The sequence below is a fragment of the Anopheles marshallii genome, chromosome X (assembly GCF_943734725.1).
Source record: "Anopheles marshallii chromosome X, idAnoMarsDA_429_01, whole genome shotgun sequence".
NCBI lineage: Eukaryota > Metazoa > Arthropoda > Insecta > Diptera > Culicidae > Anopheles > Anopheles marshallii.
In genome coordinates, this window is record NC_071325.1 from 10,344,640 (window position 1) to 10,365,268 (window position 20,629).

The following is a 20,629-nucleotide window of genomic DNA, read 5'->3' on the forward strand; positions in this document are numbered from 1 at the left end:
AAAATCGCTTCGAAAAGTTTGCCAATCGCGGGCAAGCGAAATTAGAAACAAAGGCCATTAGCCAAAGGTGTCTTGGCGCGCCCGTGTGCTCGCCAAAGGAAAGCCATCCGCCAGCCAGTGTGCGGTTTCGCTGAGAGGTGGCAAGCGAGAAAATAGGAAAATCTCCAACCTGACGAAAACGGTTGGCGCGGGCATGATGAGAAGGGGGATGGGGGGAGGGATGGGAAGGGGCCTTTTTTCCCGGAGATTTCTCTGTTACGAATCTTCCATCCGTTGCAACCGCCAAGAAGCATGTCTCAGCATGTCGTTTTCTCTCTCTCTCTCTCGCGCGGTGTGTACAGATGCTACAGAGTTATGGAGCACGGGGATGGGGGGGAAATGTTGAAGAGCATTTGAAAACAAAAAGGCCATCAGTGCAGCCTTTACGAAAACTTACCAACTTGTTGCTCTGCGGTCGTTCAGCTCTTTTGTTCCACGCAGTTTGGGCCAGCTTTTGCCGTTCTTCAAACCTTTGGGGCCCCGGGAAAAAGAATTGCTGAGCGGGCTTGCCTAACTCCACTAAAGCTGCATCGAGCTGTTGGCCGTGCTGCGCAGGAAATCCGTCGCGTCAACCTTTACTGGACGACGTTTTACAATTTGGGAAGATCTTGCGGTACTTCTGGTTGAATGTGTGAGCGGCTGATCTGTGATGGTGGTTGATTGTAGCAGCAACACCAGACGACTCTAACGACACCCAACAAAAAAGCGATACCTGTCCAATGTGGTACACCACTACTGCACGTGCATTGAACTGGGAGCACTGTGTTATCCAAGCACTCGATCCCGCGCACAAGCAAAGATCGCGCAGAGCAGGTGCACGGTTTACGTTTACAACGCCCGCGTTCACCACTACAAAGTAATCTTAGCGAAGCGCACGCATTAATCTGCATCAACCAGTAAAACACGAAACAACACACTCAACAGGAAGGCATTTCGGATTTGTTTCTGTGTCAATTGAAGGTGTACTTAACACCGAACGGACATAATGGTCATTATTGGAACGGCTCTAACATCCTTCTACCATCACCCGGCACCGTGGATCACGTCGTCATCTTAACCGTGCTTATAAGATTGTATTGTAAGCCGATCACCACCGCCTGCCGAAGGTGCAGAGGACACTTCGCCCGGAGAACATAACGGATCTCGGCACGGATGAAGCAGATGCACGCGGGTGTAAAGATTCTCCCAAGGCAACAAACAACACAGGGCTAACGGGTCTCGCGGCAACGGTGCGCAAACACGACAAACACGAACACTCTCTTCACGTGTTCTTCATTTCCACAAACACACACACATACACACAAACGCGCACACAAAGTGCCGCAAGCACGCAAGAAATCTCTAAGCCACGGCAGGTTTCCAGGTGCGCCAAGCGCGAAAGCAACAGTCGTCGCCCCCTGTGCGAGAGCGTCAGTGTGAGTGAGAGATAGTGGCCGGTGAGGCATCAACACCCGTACCGTGCGAACGACGATCGATGGCGCAGAGGCAAGTGCGCTCGTTCCTAGTGCCAGTGCGTAACTGAGGCCCCACGGAAAGCCCACACAGCGTCCGGGCTCGAACGTTGGCACCGTGGTTCGTGGCATCGACGGTGGGCTCGTCGGTCTGGGAATGTCTTTCGCCGCTGGTCGTTCGTGATCGGATGGTGGGGATGGTGGACGGTCTACCCTTAAGGCGGTATTCTACTGTGGCTGTGCTGTGTGCCGCACCTTTTGCGAACGAAACCCCCACCCCCCCCCGTGCGTACAACCCGTGCAAACTGGCAGGGAGGGAAGGTTGGTGGGGGAAAGGGTACGTATGGTTCGCCTCATGTCTTGTCTTTTGGCCCGATGATATATACCCCCTTCGCTACACCCAACCTCCACACCTCCCCCCTCCATCAACCCACCACACCAAAACCCGTCGACAGAGCATGTCGAATGTAGCGACAAACTTTTACTGTTTCTTTTCGGGCCCGGTCTCTCAACACTGCACTACACGTTCGCTTTGTTTTCGTTCGGTTCGCTTCTTTTTAGGCAGGCCGCGCAGGAAAGGACGGGACCGGCGGAGTGGTTTGTCTTATTCTGCTAATTTTTTTTCCTTCGGATTGCAGGTTTCTTTCTTTCTTCGCGCAAGTCACTCGCGAGTCAGTGGCGCTTAACCCACGAGCGGAGCAGAGTTGGAGCAAGGTTTTAAGGTTTGGAGTGGAATGGTGAGGATTTCAAACGGTGCCACCCAAAAGTACCTACAGAGGTGTTAATTTACATATAACGCTTAACAGTGATGTCAAGAATTAGCAGTCGTTCGAGAATTGTTCCTAAAGTACTTCTAGACCTATCAGACTAATGGAGACAATAATCGTGCACGTTGAACGTTAGTTTAAATGCACAGAAAATACATAACTTAGCTTTACTTTAACCTGACCGCTTGGATTATTTATATGCTGATAGGATATTGTTATAAGTTCGGCAATTCTCGCATGTTTCATGATTCTCTTTTTATTAGGAACCACTGTACTGGTAGTGTGTAGTGGGGAAATCCACCTTACGGAAGAAATTTTTCAGATGTCACTCCAAAATATGATGGATTGGCATGGTTATGCGGATACATAACTGATCACTATCGTCAGTGGACAGTTATCATAGTGCTTATGATTTATGCTTCCGTATCGACGTTTGTCCAAACATACAACACTCCCTTCGCAAAACACAACTGATAAGGTATGTGCTGCTAAGAAACGCTTCAATGCCACCTCAGTTACGGTCAATTTTAGTGCGGCTTCTTCTACTGCTGTGCCAGTGCCCCGCAGGTCGTTTCCTTCGATGCAACCGAAACACTTCTGGCAGTAGATCAGCGCTCAATCGGGTGTATATTGTGAGTTGTTGTGTTTCCCTGCTAACTAAACATCTCTCAGTTCTCTCTCTCTCTTTCTTGTTGCTTTCCAACTTCCTCCGGAACCTTCATTACAACATATTTTTGCTTTCTTTTCATACATCTTCCTATCGCTTCCTCCCCGGCAATTCTCATCACTCTGGAGGAATTTTCTTCCAGCCACTGTATCTTTCTCCCTTTTTTCTGTTTGTCGCACGTTCGGCTGCTGTGAAAGGAGAAATCATCTGTAGAAATCAACCAGCCGAGGAACATTTGCCTGGGAGGTTATATCCGCGGATAGGAGGGAATTGGGAATTGGGAAGATTGGGACGAAGAGCAAGTAATGTAGTACGCTGCCGCACAATACCGTACGCTTTGTGATCGAAGCAGGTGCACACTAAACTATCTTAAGGTAGATACGATACGCTTTAACTTTAAAAACATATATCGTGTACCACCTGATATGGTACTTATCACATCCTTTTTTATGCATAGTTTTATCATTGTCATTTGATTGGAAAATAATATTTAGTTTAGTTTGAACTACAAGATAATTACTTACCAAGCGTTAGTTCACATTTCAATGATTGGATGATTACGATTCGGCTAGATGTCAGAAATTCTACGGTCAACCATAAACGATTTAATCCAACGGGGAATTTCATACAATTTTCATCAACTTACCTTATTGATGCCAAACATTTTTCAGTTTGTTTCGAATCGCCTGAACGATAACGCTACATCCATGTCCTTCAATATCTAAGAACATTTATTCGTTCCTACAGTTCCGTTCGCTCATATTTCAGCGCCCTGTTTGACACACTAAACGAAAGCATAATGTTGATGCGCAACTTTAGCTCAGCCTTCTTCGCTTCGCTCAACTTCTCCGTCAGTAACTTCTCGACTCGTCGCATCTCCTCGCTTAAAACATCCACCGGTGGATGGGTCGATTTTACAATCTTTCTCATTAGAGATAGATACATCGGGAAAGACTTTTTCGTGGGGTCTAGTGCATCCGTTCCTTGCTCGGCACGTTCCACCTCTGCCACAATAGCTTGCCGTTCCGTCGCATCATCCGTACTCATGAACTTTAGTGCCAGCTCATCCAGCGTTTGAACGCATCCCGGCAATCCAATGTAGAGGTCAGTGTTGCGCTTTAGAAACTTGCGTAAATTTTCGCTGGTCACTTCCTCGCCTGGTGGGAAATCGATCGGTTCTCTACCGTAGCCCATAAATAGCTTTATCACCGGATACTCCTTAGGGATGTTGAAACGTTTGCCCAGATCAGCATTATCCTTCTCACCGTAATCCTTTATGCCAACTAGCGCAAATAAAAGGTCGTCCGTGACTTCGACGGTTGCAAGTGCAAGGTTCGTAAACGCTTCATGCTTATCACCGTACGGGAAGGCTGTATCGAACTTTACCAGGCTATAACGAAACTTATTCGTTACCTTATCGAACGTGGACGAGTCCAGGTCGACACAGCCACGCGCTGTCCAGGCGTTGCCTCTATCAATTAGCACGTTGACGACCAGTGTAGCAATGAGAACGAAAGACTTGTGCGACATTGCGCCGGAATGATGGTAAGCTGTGATAAGAAAAGGTAACTCGGTTTAAATCCTGCTACCAGTATAAGAAAACTTAAATTTACACCACAATGCGCATACCTTTATGCAGAATATAAATTCTAAATGGATTCACAACATGGATTTCAAGAACACAACTTCACTTCAATCTGCCATCTGAATCCATTAATCGATTGATTCCTGCATTTATCACAAACGTTTAACTGCTCAACTATAAGTGTGGAATAAAATTACACAGAATAAAATGCAATTTGCTTGTAAAATAAATGATTAATTTGTTATTCACTTTAATGCACCAATCGCCACTCCACATCAACCCGTGCCGGTAAAGAGCAAGTAGAAGAAATGGTGTCTGCAGAACTTTGTTTATAACTAAAGTGTTGCCAGATCAAACATATTTTTATTGGTTAATTATTTGTGATCTAAATAAAAGTTGAACGAATTGCACAATTATGTAGCGAGATATGCATGACTTATATTTCCAACAAACAATATTTTTTTCTATTCATAAAATGCTCACAATTGAAAAAGATTGATAGCAATTTCGGTACATATTGGCAACACGGATATGTTTTGCTGCGAAGAATGTGACAGACTTCACTCCTTTCTATCTCAGCTGTCAATTCGGCGAATCGCAGCACACACAGAAATAAAAGAACATTCGAAACGTTCGGTCTTGGTGCAGTGAACATCGGTGGCAGTGATTGCAAATTTTCGGTCTGTTTTGCTGTCCTTCAAAATGTCCTTTTTGGTTCGCAACCTAGCACAAGCGGTAAGTATTAATCTAACGCACTGCCTTGATCCGTTCCGCATAAATCATAGATTATGTAATGAAAATGTTTACATGCCTCTTTCGATGCCGTAGTGCTCCCGACTGTCGACCGGAGTTGGATTCCAACGAAGCTACCTCCATACCGGACGAATGCTCTCTATCGCACAGGTTCAACATCCGGCTCCATCCTTTAAGGGAACTGCCGTCGTCAACAATGACTTCAAAGATATTAAGCTAGAAGATTATAAGGGCAAATATTTGGTGCTGTTTTTCTATCCGCTCGATTTGTAAGTGTTTCGCAACGTTTGCATGGTTTATATCTTTAATTTTCTTGTTTTATTTTATATCTTTAATTATCTTGATTTTAGCACATTTGTCTGCCCAACTGAGATCATCGCGTTTAGCGATCGTATCAAGGAGTTTAAGGAACTTAACACGGAAGTGGTTGGTGTTTCCGTTGATTCACATTTCTCACACCTGGCTTGGATCAACACACCACGCAAAGCGGGCGGACTGGGCAAGCTGGAGTATCCACTGTTGGCTGACCTTACCAAGCAAATCTCTGCCGACTATGGCGTGCTGCTGAAGGATGGCATCTCGCTGCGCGGCTTGTTTATCATCGATCCGAGCGGTGTGGTGCGCCAGATTACTATCAACGATCTGCCCGTCGGTCGGTCGGTTGATGAGACGCTCCGGCTGATTAAAGCGTTCCAGTTCGTGGAAAAGCACGGCGAAGTATGCCCTGCTAACTGGGAACCAAAGTCGAACGCGGCCACCATCAAGCCGAACCCGAAGGATTCGCGTGAATATTTCGAAAAGCATGGCAAGTAGTATGGGGACCAACATAAGGGACGGAGAAGATGCAGCAGCATACCTGTGACACTCTTTATGTAATAAAATAAAAGGGTTCAAGAGCCTTTCGCATTTCTTTTGAAACATAATGTTCAAAGTCTCGTTTATTTTTCAATTACAATTTGTATTTCAAAACGGCTGAACATAACATAGAGCATACATTTTACAAATCTTATAGACGATTTGAAACATTTTTTTCCTTAAATTAAAGTTGAATTTACATGGTTTATCATTTTCTGCTTTTAATTGCTTCTTCTAGGCCTAACGATCTTTAGGTCATGCATATAATAACTGACGCAATTAATTTAATTCGCGATACTTTTTAACTAACTTTAACTAAAAACGTGCTCCATGACGTATCTACTTACGATATTTAGCCCTCCTATCGAGCGATTTTAGTTCGGCTTGCTGAGACGAAGCATAGCTAAATATCTGACGCACCTTTTGTTTGCGTTCCCGATCGCTCTCCATGCGTTGTTTGTGCTGCAGCTTCGAAATATACTCGTTATCGAGCCGAATTTCACGCTTTGCCCCGCGTGCAACCTTCTTTATTTTCTGCTGAAGCTTTCGACGCTGTTCACGCAACGGTATTGCCGCCTTTGGCCGTCGCCGGATATCTTCGTAGACCGGATTGATCTTCGGTTCGAGCAGCCGCAATGGTTTCGGTTTCTTTTCTGCCTGTACCAAATATGCTAGCGATCGTGCCGCGAGCTCGTTTAGCTTGTCCTTGCTTTGTTGAAACACTTCCTGCACCGGAGATGGGTATGATTGTTTGGGTATAATGTTCAACGGTTGGAGGAATTGTTTGGCAAGGGTTGCTACTGCTGCGACACTGTCCAGCTGCTGGCAAAGAGCGCTTACCAACGAAACGGTGCAAGCGATAGCACGCACTTTGAACAATGGGGTTACTTGAGTCAAAAGAAGATCCTGTGCGGTTAGCTGAAGCACCTCACTTTCGCTAATGTCATTTTCGGGATCAACAAGTAGCAAACAAGATTTTTGCTTAAACGGTTGCGTGAGGGTTACGATTGGAGGTAATGATCCTTTGGGACAGGCTTGATCTAGGACACCAACTAAGAATGCAACTGCTGACGGAAGGAACCGTTTAGAATGCTCAACACACTCCAGCACGGTTGTTACCAAGAACAATCCACGACTAATATCTCGTCGATTACGAACTTGACAACGGGTAAGAATTTCTCCAATAAATACCAACACGGGTGTAACGATGGAGTGTCTACGATCGGAAGCAGAGAAAAGCAGTGGAACTAGTTTGAGCAATACCAAAGTAGCCAGATCAGGATAGTGACGGGGATGATTTTTAAAGTCACTGTACTTTTCCTCCACAACACTAAGGTACACATTGCCAATGCCAGAAGGATCCGTTGTCGCTATATCGTGAAGAAGAGGAGTAAGAAGATGCAACGCATGAAACTCTTCCTCAATTGAAGTTGTTCGCGTGAAACGATCGCTTAGATAATTTAATATGTATGCAAAAAGCACCGACCAGCGTGATTTGTTCAGGAAACTCTTCTGTTTCAGTGTGTGTATCATGCTCGCTATTAGGTCTATTCGATCAGTAACATTTTTATCGCTAAGCATCTCAGCAAACTGTTCGTATTCTCTCGGCACATCTACGATTCGTAGCACAGGCAAAGAAACAGACCCGTTGTATTTTACTTTCTCTGTTGTTGCTTGTACCGGTGGCTTTGCTATTGGTGTGCTTTTCTTTTCCATTTCTGGTTCATCTTCTGATTCAGACTCATCATCAGAATCGTGCTGTGTAGCTGCTTTTAGATCCGATAAACTGTCCACATCGCTACTATCAGAATCATCGTTCGACTCATTGTTCGATCCATCTTCCTCGCCGTCACCGTTTAGACCATTCTCATCCTCCTGTTCACTATCTTCATCCGCATTCTCATCATTATCATTAACATCATCTATCAGATATTCATCGGACAGTGCATCGGCCGAAACGGGACGGTTTGAGCTCTTTACTTTTGGTGCGTTGAGCTCACTCTGCATTCGTTCCTGTTTTTCGCGTTCCAAAGCTTCACGGCGCTTCTGCTCTGTAGCTGCTAGATCAATCGACTTTAGTTTCTCTGTTGGTACGCCACGTGGCTCAAAAACCATCTCACGCAAAGCTCGATCGTAATCATCTACTTGAGGCCTTTCATCATCCCTCCGGATATGTTCGTTAAACTGTGGCATCAGACTTTTCAGATCGTCATCCAGCTTCTGTCGCATATCGTACAACTCATCGTTTTCCCGCTGCCGTTCGGCTTTCTGTCGCTTGCTTTCCGCAATCATCTCCTCAATGACAGTTTTTCGATCTCTTCTAGGGTCCTCGTCATCTGAACCACCGCCAAAATGCGTTGCATTGGTGAAGGATTCTAAAATAATACATAAATTTTAATTAATCAATCACATTGGGTAACATTTATATTCAAACTACCTTGAAGCATTCCATCTTCATCCTCATCATCATCCGCTCCATCAGGCACATCGTCGAATCTTTCTATTTCGTGCATCGTACGGCCACCATGCGTTAGGTTGAGGTTGAACATTTCTTTCGCTTGCGCTTTCTTTGATGGCCCACGCGCATATTTACTGTTTGTCCGTGCGTCCAAAAAACGGTTAGTTTTGTGCATTAGAGCAAATTCTTTGCCCAGCGTTTGATCGCGCTTCTCGTACGACATACGTTGCAGTTTACCGGGACGCTTTGATTGTGTGCCACGATTGAGGACAGCATGTTTCGTTTTCATCACCATCGTTTCAAACGGATTCGGCTTCTGGACGGCGGTCGATGCTTTCCGCCGAAGTATTGCATCGGATTTTTTACTCAACTTGGCACACATGATGACGGCAGTAGGAAACACTCTATTTTTTCGATACACACTATTTTTAATCTTCACTAGTTATCAATACAAACTCTCCACACAACCATGTGCTCTTATGAAAACAATGCTTGACAGCCGTTTTTGACAACCACACAGAGGGGTAGCTTCTTTCCATTGACCACTACGCGGCGCTACTATGTTGACCTTTTGAACAACGTCAAGCTATTGTCCACTTGGCGTCGCCACTGTTCCATTACAACAATCGTCTACAGCCCCGAATGTAAACAATTTACATTTGTTTAAATTGTTGTAGAATGTTGAACACGTTAAAGTACATTAATTGCAAGAAAAATGGGTATTATTTGTCTTTTGTGTATAAAGTTATTACAATTTTATTATTATATAATCTTTTAATTTCACTGAAAGGTCACCGCAAGCTGTAATTGTAGCGCGCATATAACCGGTTTGTCATTTGTTTGTTTTGATTGCCTAGAATCGTCTTGCTATACCTAAATGAAAATTGTGTTTATGGTTGATATAATAAGCTCGATTCGAATTTTGAACATTAAACACTTATTAGAAGACTAGTAGAATATGCAATTACATAAAAAGCTCCCGTGGTCTCCAATCATTCGAAATAACAACAGTGTTAAGCGATATTTCTCCAACGTTTGCCGCCTTAAAGTGTTGTTCTTCGGTACAGACCACTTCTCACTGCCAAGCCTAAAAATTATACATAAGAATCTGTAAGTTAATCCAACATTTTGCAACATAGATCCGAGAATGTATATCTTTTTGTTCTGTTCCGTTATAGAATAGGTAATGGTCGAGTGGAACGACTCGAGGTGGTTACGTCCTTCAAAGCGGCAAAGAATCCGGTAAAACAGTACAGCCGAACAGAAGGTATACCGATGCACGACTGGACATCCTTCTCTCGAAGTACTGCTGATTCGTTTAATCTGGGAGTTGTTGTTTCCTTTGGCCATTTAATCCCAGAGTCCTTGATCAATTCCTTCAATCGGTTAGCTCTATTTACCTAAAATGTGCTTCCCTAATCTCTAATTAATCCCCCTAATTAAAACGTTTTTTTTTCTTTTTAGAGGAATGCTTAATGTACACGCTAGCCTACTACCAAAGCTGCGAGGTGCAGCACCTATAGTCCATGCCATTGCTAATGGCGATCAGGAAACAGGCATCAGTATAATGCGCATAAAACCCAGGCAATTCGATGTGGGTGAAATACTTCTGCAGTCTTCCGTCAATATTGGACGCGACACGCTGATGCCTCATGTGCACGATCAGTTAGCCAACATTGGGGCTGAATGTTTGATCACATGCATTGAAGATTTAGAACTTTACTACCAAAAGCAAACGATGCAGGATGATAGGCAAGCAACATACGGTACATAACATTGCTGATCTGTTCTTTATGCAGAGTTATATTGTTTTTCTTGTTTATTGTTCCACAGCTCCCAAAGTCGACCAAAAGTTTGCTGAAATTATGTGGGAAAATTCGACAGCTATAAGGGTGTATGATTTGTACCGATCTCTGTATGGTTTAAGACCCTTACTCACTACCTTTGGTGGAGATGTTGTGAAAATATTCAAACTATCGTTTAACAGAGAGCAACCAGTACTGACAGAAACGGTGCAGAACAAGCCAGGCAATGTAGAATACTCAAAACGGCATAAACAATTAACGGTTCGCTGTGGTGACGGCCGACTACTTGAAATACACCAACTCTCCGTCGGAGGAAAGAAGATCCTTACAGGACAAGACTTCTACAATGGCTTTCTAAGCAAAGTGGCCCCATCGGAAAGGTATTTCAAGTGATTGCGAAACGAAGATAGTAAAGCTTTTTAGAACAGAATGTTCCTATTCACGAAATACATGCTAGTTTATGTACCAGGTAAGTAAGCATTATTTTATATCACAAATAAATTAAATAGCATTATTGACATTGAAATATTCATACAACATTGCAATGTTTGGATGGCTCCAATGTTAACCTAGCATCGTTTGGGAGTATGTGTATTATCTAGTCTTATTTTCTTGCACAGCTGTCGTATCAGCTGAATTTGACGTTTCATCCACCGAGCGACGAACAGACGCGCAACAAACCCAAACAAAACGACAAGTTGTTAGTCACAGTTCTTGTGCTAGCCAAATAGCATCTAGAAGAAAAGGGCTATTAGTCTATCACCCGAATACAGTTCACACACAACAAGAAAGTCTCCGCACTATCTTATGGTGTGTAGTCAACCGAGACGTGCTCGGTGTTGTCTTTGGCTGGTTGGATTTCTACATTTCCGACGCATACGCATCGACCCGTTCCCCGCTAGTTGCGTAGGGTTGTAGAGCCAGAAGTAAAGCGTAGTTACAGTGAAAACCATGGAACGGCACGCAGAACGATTGGAAGAGAACCGAAAACCATCTCCTGTTCCCGTTATCAAACAAGACCAGCATCTAATCGGTGAGTAAGCGTATCAAGAATGTGTGTGAGTTCACTTTTTTGCCTTTGTAGTTTTTCGTTCATCTCTCCGGTGGCCGCTTATCAGGAGAAAATTTGTTTCAAGCTACCCGAACAACTAAGCAACAACCAAAAAGAAAACAAAAACGAAATAGAACCCAATAACTTTACCAGCTCGATTCTTACAAATCAAACGAACGGTGGAATACACGTATGTGGTGGCATTATTACATTGCAAGCGTTCGTAGTCGATGGTTACGGTTCTCTTAAAACTCATTACCAAATAACGTGGCCCAAGTATTATTACTGCGCGGAAAAAAAGTTTCACTTTTTAATGTAGTGTTGCTGATTTGAAAGTACAGTAGATTAACTCCGAAACCAATATGCATATTTCGGCAGCGGTCGTCAATAGTCTGCTGGACAGCTTAAACGACAAGGAGGAGCTGCTGCGTAGTACGACGGAAGCATCCCTGATCCGCATTGCCAAGCGACGGCACGATGAAATCGTAGAAGTGTTCTGTGAATACAGAAAGAAACATCCAAAGCTGGGTGACACACACACTCTAATCATACTGAGGTAAGGTGAAATGAAACCTTTTTTTTAATCCGTTAAATGATGTATCTCAGTTATGCTTGAAAGTTGATCCGATGTGTTAAAAATGTCATTGTATTGATGAACGTCAACAAGTTGTATTACCAAGAGTAACCACCTTTCTCATTGTGACGTGCACTAAACTTACAGAATCTTTGCAGTACTAGAAAAGATTAAATATTCTACACTCTTACTAAGCACGTTTTGTATGTGTGTTATAACTAATTGATTTTGTTTTTTTTTCTTTCTTTTGCAGAGTGATATCCTATATAGCGACCAACTTGATCGACGTGATCGATCCCAATACGGCCTCGAAATGCATCCAGTACAGCATGGCAGAAATAATGAAGATCACCGAGCAGAATACCGCCGTACAAAATCCCTGCCGGGAAATACTGGTCGCGGTCGGGCGCCGATACTGCAAGGAAATCATGGAGATCTTTGTGAAACATCTGGAACAGAATCAGCTCGGTAACTTCATGATCATGCAATCGGTGGGAGCGCTTGCGACGGCAAACACCATGGATACGGTGCCGTACATTAAGCCTATTCTAGGCCTTATTCTTCCCACACTGTCCATCGTGAAGCAAGACTTCCTTCGTCAAGCGTACGCGTACGCGATAGGACGGTTCTGTGAAGCATTTTCCGAATACCAGGAGTACCAAAGGCAAAACCCAAACGAAGAGATACCGATGAAAACGGGTGTACGGTACGAAATTCACGACGAGGTATCGATCGTGTATGATCACTTTCACGCCCATTGGCTATCGTCGCGCGAACCAAAGATCACCGGTGAGGTTTTGAATGCGTTTTCCTTCATGTATCCGCTGCTTCCTGTCGAGCGGATTAGTGACAATCTCTCGAAAACCGTCACAAGTGTGTTGGCACTGTACAGGAAAAGCCTGGACCGGAGCGCTATCACGCAGTACCTGGCGGCGATTATAAAAACGGTACTGGAGCTTGACTCAAAGTTGCTAGCCCCTATGTCGGACAATCTGGTCGCCTGTCTGTTTGAGCTGGTGTGCGTAAATCCCGACTACGACAAACCGCAAACGGTAAAGGGACACTTTGAGGTGTTGCGGTGTTTCGATCTGCTCGCGCCAGAGTATGGTGACAAGATTATCGAGATACTGCTCATCCATCTGCGCAACAACAACGAGCGGGAACGCATCAAATCGCTCCTGGTGGTGACACATCTAACTAACACTTCCGAACCGGTCGTGCGCGATAAGCTGTCGGAGATTACGGCAATACTGAAGGGTATGCTAGCGACGGAAAAACCAATCAAGGTGAAGATTGTACTGCTGAAGACGGTGGTTGCGTTCATGCAGAAGAACTTTGTGCGCGATCGCGAGTTTGTCACGTTTCTCATACGCAGCAACTGTCGGCCGAGCAAGATTAATCTCGACCATGGCAGTGCGGATGAGCATCAGGAGTTTCAGCGTGCGTGCAACGATACGATGCACATACTTTCGTCCACCGTCGGTACGGTGGACCATATGCTGAAGGTGGAGCTGCTGCAGGCGTACCTACGCTACGAGTTTACCGACATATGCGGTACGATCGGGAAGTGTCTTGCAAACTTGTTTACGAAAGATCCAGAGTTGGCCCTAGCGACCGAATCTCAGAATCCGTTCGACGAGAGTGCTTCCGAAACGGAGCCCGAACAACCACCGCCACGTCCAATTTCCGTGTTCGTGCGCACGCTTGCACTGCTCGGGAATTACAGCGAGTTGAGTCGTATTCAGCATCTGCTAGCGTTTCTCAAAAGCTACGCCGGCAGCCTTTACCGTCACTTGGTACCGCTGTGGAGTGAGCAGTTGAGTAGGCTGCAGACGGAGCTAGCCAGCGGTATCGATGAGCGGCGCTACTTTGAGTTGTTGTTTGGCTTCGTCCAGGAAACAATCCGCGATGTGGATGAGTACAAGTTCGTGGAAAGCATCATCGCCGAAATGTTCCATCAATTGCCACTCTATCAACCGATCGGTAGCGGTGCTGGTGGCGGTGGCGGTGGTGGAACAGGCGGCACCCAAACGGTAGAGTACCGCGTGCCCCCGCTGGATCAGGAGAAGCGCATGCTGGTGAAGGTGTTTGGTGTGTGTCTGTGTCACTCCCTGGATGAGCATCTGATAACGAACAAGCTGGATCTGATCATCGCATTGGCAAAGGCGGAAAAGGGCGAAAAGAACGCACCAAGCGAAGAGTACGAGCGGTTGATGCAGGACTACGCGGAAGCACTCGGTTACGCATCGGTCGAACATCTCGACAAGGTAATGGCCAAGCTGACCGCACTCGTGATCGATGAGGGTGCGGTGAAAAAGTCGAGCAGCTTCTTCTCGAACCTGAACTTCATCAAGGATAGTGCGCGCGAGCTGGAAGCGTACAAGCTGAAGGTACTGGCACTACAGTCGTTGCACGTGATTGTTGGACGAGCGCCGAAGGACACGGTCGCGCTACACTTTACCGATTCGGTCGTGAGATATCTGATCGCGCAGTTCGACAGCAAGGAGCTGTTTGTGCGTCAGTTGGTGTTGAAGACTTTGCTCGCGCTAACCGCCGAACTGTCACCAGCGGATGGTGATGAGCGCATGACCAGCGAACGCAACCGGACCGATCTGCACCGGATCTGCATGACCATCACGACCGACAGTGCAAACGAATATCTACCGCTGTTGCCCTCGATTATACAGCTTGCGACGGTACTGGTGAAGCTGAGTGCCGAGGAGCAAAACCTTGACGTGAACGGGTTGCTGAATGCGATCTGTTTCTACTTTTTCACCACCGCCCAGAATCTGAAATCCCGGCTGGACTCTACCGAGGATGATACGCGCACTAGCTATCTGGCACGGTTTCTTAACCTTTCCCTCCCGGAGGTGAACCACTTCATCAAGACGGTGCTGGTGCAGCAGAATGCATCGCCCGCCTGTTTGGACGATGTGCACTCGATACTGGAGAAGTGGCTGAAGGATCGGAACGGCGAGGTGCGTATCTGCGCGTGCCACGTGTACAACAGCACGCTCGAGGTGTATATGCGTTCGATGAAGATCGGATGCGAGGCACCGTCCAAGTTTAACCAGACCGGCAGCATGCTTGGCAAGATCATACCACGCTGCATCGACTCGAACGCGACCGTACGGCAAACGGCGGTGGATGTGCTGAAAAAGATTCTCGAGATTGCGTGCGTGTACGAGACGCTTACTGTCGCGGACAGCAGCGTCGAGTGGGTGAACGAACTCGACCGGATACGGGACGAGATCGTTACGGACGATGCGAAGGATATCTATCGCATTGCGGCGGAACTGGCGCGCATCATCGCCCAGCGGCTGTCCAGCTACCAGTATGTGCAGTTTAGCAAATGCTTGCTGTACAGCGTGACCGATCCGGAATCGAGTTCCGTCATTGGTGCGTCGTACGTGCTGAAATTCTTCATGCACGTCAAGGGCTCGGAAATGTTCCACGCTATACCAGAGCTGGTGAAGGAATGTCTCTATGTAAGCAACAGTATTCCCGAACGTTAAAGAACACCTCATTAACATGTTAATAATGTATGCAACTTGTTGGTTGATTTGCAGGCTGTGAAAATTTGTGAAGTACCGCGGGCCAAAACAACAATATTGAAGTCGATTCTAGCCTTAACGAAACACCACCCAAAGCTAGTGTGCAATGAGATTCTCTCGCAATGTTTACCACTTGAAGAGTAAGTTAAAGGATGTACTATATTCTTACATTTTTTTTATTCTTGGAGCATCTAGTCATAATGCCCTACACCTCCAAACCTAACTATAGCAACTTAGTTAAAGTGTTAACTTGCAATAGGGAATCTAATTTCATTAATGTTGATTTTTTGTATTGTTCTATTTTAGTCACGTCATTGAGTACTGGAAAACACTTACAATGGATCCAGATTTGAGTGGTATTGTTCTGGATAATTTTATTGGCGCAGTTACCTCCACCAGTCTGTACGAACAGCCACAGCAGCAACAGCCGGAAACGAATGATGAAGCAACGCGTACCGCCACACTGCACCCGTTCGCGATCGTTTGTGTGCTGCGGGAGATGTTCCGCTGTCCGGAGTTGAAGAATGAAATGCAAACCCGGTTTGCGGAGATTTTTTGCATGCTGCTATCAACACTCGCCTCCTACATAACGCTGTTACCACCCTACACTGTACTCGCCCAACCGGGTACCGCGGGCAACGTGACGATACCGAAAGGCAACCGTCGTGGAGCGAAGGGAACGGTGGGCGGTGGCAAGGACACCGCGCTCAAGCTTAGCCCGTGCCAGATGGTGTTGGAAGCGTTCCAAACGTTCCTCGACACGCTAGGGATGCAGCAGATTTCGCTCGTACTTGCCGTCTGTCCGGACTTGGCAGCTAGCACCGATCTGAACAGCTTCATCGAAATACTGACACCGCTCGGTGTCGCAACCGCCAGTGAGGTGGGCATCAACTCGGCCCTTATGCGCCAGATCGTAACGACCATGAGCCGGTACGTGAGCAGCCCGTACGATACGCAGCGGATCGCTTCGGCCGGCTTCTACGCACATCTGGTGCCGCTACAACCGTGCGGTGAGTCGGCCTCGGTCATTATGCTCAGCCTCGAGTCATCACTGAACGATCCGAATCCACTCGTCCGCGGGCTCAGCATTCGCGGCATGGCGTATGTGTGCAGCCTAACCCGGCACGACATCGACAAATATGCCACGATGTGTTTGACGTCGCTGTTGAAGGGTATCGAGGATTACAACGAACACTGCTTCATCAACATCCCGCTGGATAGTATGCGGGGATTGTCCCGCGTGCTGCAGGCGATCGAACCGGCCAAGTTTGAACCGTTCCAGGTGTCGTCCGCCATTCGCATTCGACCATTTTTCGAGAAAAATTCCACGGAATTGCGCGAATCGGCCATCCTGCTGTTTGGTGATATATGCGGGCTGAAGCTAAAGCAGCTGGTGATCGATGCGGATGGACAGCACGAGACCATTTCGGAATTGTTGATGGAGCAGCTACGCGCCAATCTCTGTACGCTGCTGCTGCACCTGTGCGAACAGAACAGTATGATTGCCCGTGCGTGTAAGATCACGCTGAAGAATGTGTGCGCATTGCTCGGTACGGCAAAGATGAATGCACTAGCACAAAACCATCTGCTGGAACACGGTCAACTGCAGTGTGCCAACTTCCTGAAGGATTTTGTTAAACTCATCGTAAGTGATGTGACCGATTTTGTTTCGAGTGGTTTTTATCTCTCATTCTAATTTATTCTTCTCGACAGGGTGAAGAATTACAAGATTGGATCAACGACTTTATCGACGCATGTTTACCAATGTTGCGAAGTCAATGGCCAGAAATACGAGGGAACGCTGCAATACTTATTGGTAAACATTTTTTTTAATGAGAGTAATAGTGAAGGAATGCTTCAGTAACAATGCGTTGTTGCACAATTTCAGGATTACTTCATTGTCAGAATGCGAACGTTAAGTGTCAACATATGGAACAGATTGGCCACAAAATATCTCTTTTGCTGAAGGACGAATGCACGACGGTGAAAGTAAGTGGTTCTGAAGCACTCGGTTATATTTACGGTGAGGTGTGAAGCTGTTCCTGTCGGTAGGGTGAACGACCTTAAGAAGCTTTTTTTATAGAGGATGGCCGAGACTGAAGAGGAGCAGTTTTATTGCAACTACTTAACATTTATTCCATTACGCGTTGTATCAAGAGAATTTGTCTCTGTCTATATTATTTTTTTTGTTAACTTGTTTTGCACATTAAACTGTGTGTGCTTTGTTCTATTTAATTATTAGTGATTGAGCTTGCGATACGGTTCTCTTACCAAGGTATGCCCGATATATACACTTACATACAAGCTATCGAAATGAATGCATACTACGGTTGCGGTAGTATATGGGTACGGTTCTTTATTCCATCATCGTTAAATAGTAGCAATCCGAAACGTCTCCCGATAGATTACGCGTGTATTGGTTTGGTTTGCAACAGGTTTCGACACCGATAGTTACGAATACGCTTTACGTTGCCGCAAACACTGAAAGAATCTGCTGGCGAAGGTACCACCGAGCGCACCATGGCAGTGCGGTCCACCATTGACGTGCAGCATCGTGTAGTCGACACAGTCCACTAACCCATCGCCATTACAGTCCGTGCCGTACTTCTCCATGTACTGCGTAACGATACCCGTCGCACACTCGTAATCATTTGCGCAGTCTTCAAACGCACCCCAACGCGTTGGTTCGTCAGCAGGCAGAACCATTCGCCCTGCATCCATCCAATAGGCACGGGAGATGGAGAACGGACCACAGTACTATTCGGAGGAGAACAGTATGTCACGGTATGTACAGCAAACAGTAATGAATCTTATAGCAGCTGTTCCAGCACTAAACTTACCGATTGCCTGCACGTTGTTGATGTGCTGCAACCAGTCGACGCTTCGCAGATGCACCGGAAGCAGGTAGCGTTCAGATTGGATAGAAATATACCGTCCGCCATCACAAACGATAGCATTAGCACCCACAAACCGATCTTACAGCAATAGGCCATTGCGTTTGAGTGTTGAGATTGCGATGTGGTTGAATCTGGGTTAGTCAATTAACTGATCTTTATTCGATAGAAGAAGCGACTTGCGATTAGAGTCGTACCCAATTTGATAAGCTGAGCAAACCAGATGCTCTCAGAGATGTTGGAACTCATGTTGAGGTCACAGACTTGAACTTCTAGTACATGTATACGTATCGCTCACATTACCCTCTGTTATAAACTAGATTGGTGTGATGGTCTCCGCTCAAAATAGATGTTTGAATAGATGTGTTGCAGTTGATGTTGTGTACAAGTTTAGAGCTGATCGCTGATGTAAGCAATTTACCGTATTCAATTAAGGAAGGTTAATGTTACTTGACTATAGTTAATCGACTCGTTCATATGGTTCATTTTAGATAAAATTTATTCCTTCCCTATACAAATAGTCACGTTTAATGAAACATTAGAAAAACACCGTTCAATTATCCTTCTCCATCCCTGATATACAAATATCTGTAATGTGTACACGAGAGGGAGGATGGTGAAAAGATATTTACATTAATCTATCTCCAACGCTCTAGTTGTCACTTATAGTAATCGTAACTTCCCAGTACGTGCGGGTTACTGTTATGGATGGCTACTGCATCGGTGGCTGTGGTTGGTCCGTCTATGCTTGCTGCGTTATCAGAATATTTAACTTTTAAAAATAACAAACTATAATATAACCTCATTCGAACACAGCCTCGGAGCGCTCCAGTTCTCAGAGGTCAGACTCCACGCCGCTGTCGAGGAAGTCGCGCAATAGCGTGCCCACCTTCAGCGGGAACACCCGTATGATGGTGTTCAGGTACAGCAAGTACTTCGGTATCGACACATCTACCAGACCGCGACGCTGACCATCAATAATGGCGGCGGCGGCCTCTTCCGGCTTTACCAGGCGCATCATGTTCGGGAAGCGCATGTGTGGCCGCTTGCAGAGCCCGGTGTCGACCATGTACGGGTAGACGGTGGTAAACTTGATGTTCGGTTTGCGTGCGTCCTGTCGCAGCTCCTCGGCGAGCGCCTCCATGATGCCACGGACCGCAAACTTGCTGCCACAGTACGGCACCAGGTTGTTCAGCCCGCACAGACCGGCCACGGACGACATCGCCACGATGTAGCCACGGTTCTTCTCGAGCATACCGGGCAGATAGCTTTGCAGCAGCTGTGCAAAACAAAAAGGTCGTGGTTAGTTGTGCTCTTTACAGTCGCAGTAGTGATACGTACCCAGAAGTGCGCCATAACGTTAATTTCGAACGTTTTGCGAATTTCTCCCTCGGTCTGCTGAAGCAGTGGATGGGTCGGCATGATGCCGGCATTGTTCACCAGTATCGTAACGGTGCCGACATCCTGCTGCACCTGCTTTGCCGTCTCGATAATCTGCTGACGGTTGGTGACGTCACAGCTGGTTTTTGATAGAGTGAAACAGTAGGTCAAAAGTCCAATCGTGAGCGGGACGTGTACATTAACCATTTCGCTTTGTCTTTATCTCGCCTGCGGTGCGTCTACTTACATGTAACCGAATGCGTTGCCACGCTGCTGCCGGATGGTGGTGACCGTGTCCGTGTTCATCTTTTCATTGATGTCAACACAGATAACGGTGGCACCGAGGTGAGCGTACTGCAGTGCCATGCAGCGTCCCATGCCGTGCCCGGCCCCGGTGATGAGTACAATATCGTTGTGCACGGTATCAGCTGCCGGTGGCACCACCAACCGGTAGAACGATTCGAGCGTGTGAAAGATCCATCGTACCAACATGGCGACAATGTCGATGATGAGGATCACCAGATTATACATCTTCACGCCGGCATTCGGTGTTGCGCTTTGACTAAGGGGAGGCAGAAGAACAGAGTAGAAGCATGTTAAAGCATTTTGAGGCGCGTAGTCAGATATTTTGTTGGCGAGTACTTGTGCGCTACAGAAGAAAACAACACTATCTGTTAAAAAAGCGGAATGCCCACCTAGAAGCATTTGTCTTTATTCGGTTTATAAACAAACAACACTAGAGCAATAAGTAGAAAGGAAGTAGCTAGGAAGACTCCGGCTCTTCGGCCTATGGCAG

The 20,629-nt window shown here is 46.1% G+C and overlaps 7 protein-coding genes across 7 annotated transcripts; 3 read left to right on the plus strand and 4 right to left on the minus strand.

Annotated features, from left to right (window-relative positions):
* Positions 1-3,665: 3,665 nt before the first annotated feature.
* Positions 3,666-4,454, minus strand: LOC128709109 (protein windbeutel). The gene has a single exon (XM_053804096.1). The coding sequence runs from the start codon at positions 4,452-4,454 to the stop codon at positions 3,666-3,668; it is 789 nt and encodes a 262-aa protein (XP_053660071.1).
* A 757-nt stretch (positions 4,455-5,211) lies between these two features.
* Positions 5,212-6,075, plus strand: LOC128707962 (peroxiredoxin-2). The gene is made up of 3 exons (XM_053802923.1): positions 5,212-5,244; positions 5,338-5,531; positions 5,613-6,075. The coding sequence occupies exons 1-3, from the start codon at positions 5,212-5,214 to the stop codon at positions 6,073-6,075; spliced, it is 690 nt and encodes a 229-aa protein (XP_053658898.1).
* A 381-nt stretch (positions 6,076-6,456) lies between these two features.
* LOC128710116 (nucleolar protein 14 homolog) lies at positions 6,457-8,957 on the minus strand. The gene is made up of 2 exons (XM_053805160.1): positions 8,555-8,957; positions 6,457-8,492 (listed from the first exon to the last, which is right to left on the minus strand). Exons 1-2 carry the CDS (start codon positions 8,955-8,957, stop codon positions 6,457-6,459), a joined length of 2,439 nt encoding a protein of 812 aa, XP_053661135.1.
* A 1-nt stretch (position 8,958) lies between these two features.
* Positions 8,959-10,773, plus strand: LOC128719274 (methionyl-tRNA formyltransferase, mitochondrial). The gene is made up of 7 exons (XM_053812902.1): positions 8,959-8,967; positions 9,018-9,046; positions 9,162-9,223; positions 9,613-9,685; positions 9,754-9,960; positions 10,040-10,341; positions 10,409-10,773. The coding sequence occupies exons 1-7, from the start codon at positions 8,959-8,961 to the stop codon at positions 10,771-10,773; spliced, it is 1,047 nt and encodes a 348-aa protein (XP_053668877.1).
* Positions 10,774-11,331: 558 nt separating this feature from the next.
* Positions 11,332-17,593, plus strand: LOC128709842 (maestro heat-like repeat-containing protein family member 1). Its single transcript, XM_053804869.1, has 7 exons — positions 11,332-11,413; positions 11,810-11,987; positions 12,259-15,493; positions 15,575-15,699; positions 15,866-17,204; positions 17,273-17,375; positions 17,448-17,593. Exons 1-7 carry the CDS (start codon positions 11,332-11,334, stop codon positions 17,591-17,593), a joined length of 5,208 nt encoding a protein of 1,735 aa, XP_053660844.1.
* A 417-nt stretch (positions 17,594-18,010) lies between these two features.
* LOC128707878 (lysozyme 2-like) lies at positions 18,011-18,552 on the minus strand. The gene is made up of 2 exons (XM_053802872.1): positions 18,400-18,552; positions 18,011-18,316 (listed from the first exon to the last, which is right to left on the minus strand). Exons 1-2 carry the CDS (start codon positions 18,550-18,552, stop codon positions 18,011-18,013), a joined length of 459 nt encoding a protein of 152 aa, XP_053658847.1.
* A 736-nt stretch (positions 18,553-19,288) lies between these two features.
* Positions 19,289-20,538, minus strand: LOC128719285 (short-chain dehydrogenase/reductase family 16C member 6). Its single transcript, XM_053812913.1, has 3 exons — positions 20,081-20,538; positions 19,795-19,972; positions 19,289-19,732 (listed from the first exon to the last, which is right to left on the minus strand). The coding sequence occupies exons 1-3, from the start codon at positions 20,536-20,538 to the stop codon at positions 19,289-19,291; spliced, it is 1,080 nt and encodes a 359-aa protein (XP_053668888.1).
* Between the last annotated feature and the right edge of the window lie 91 nt (positions 20,539-20,629).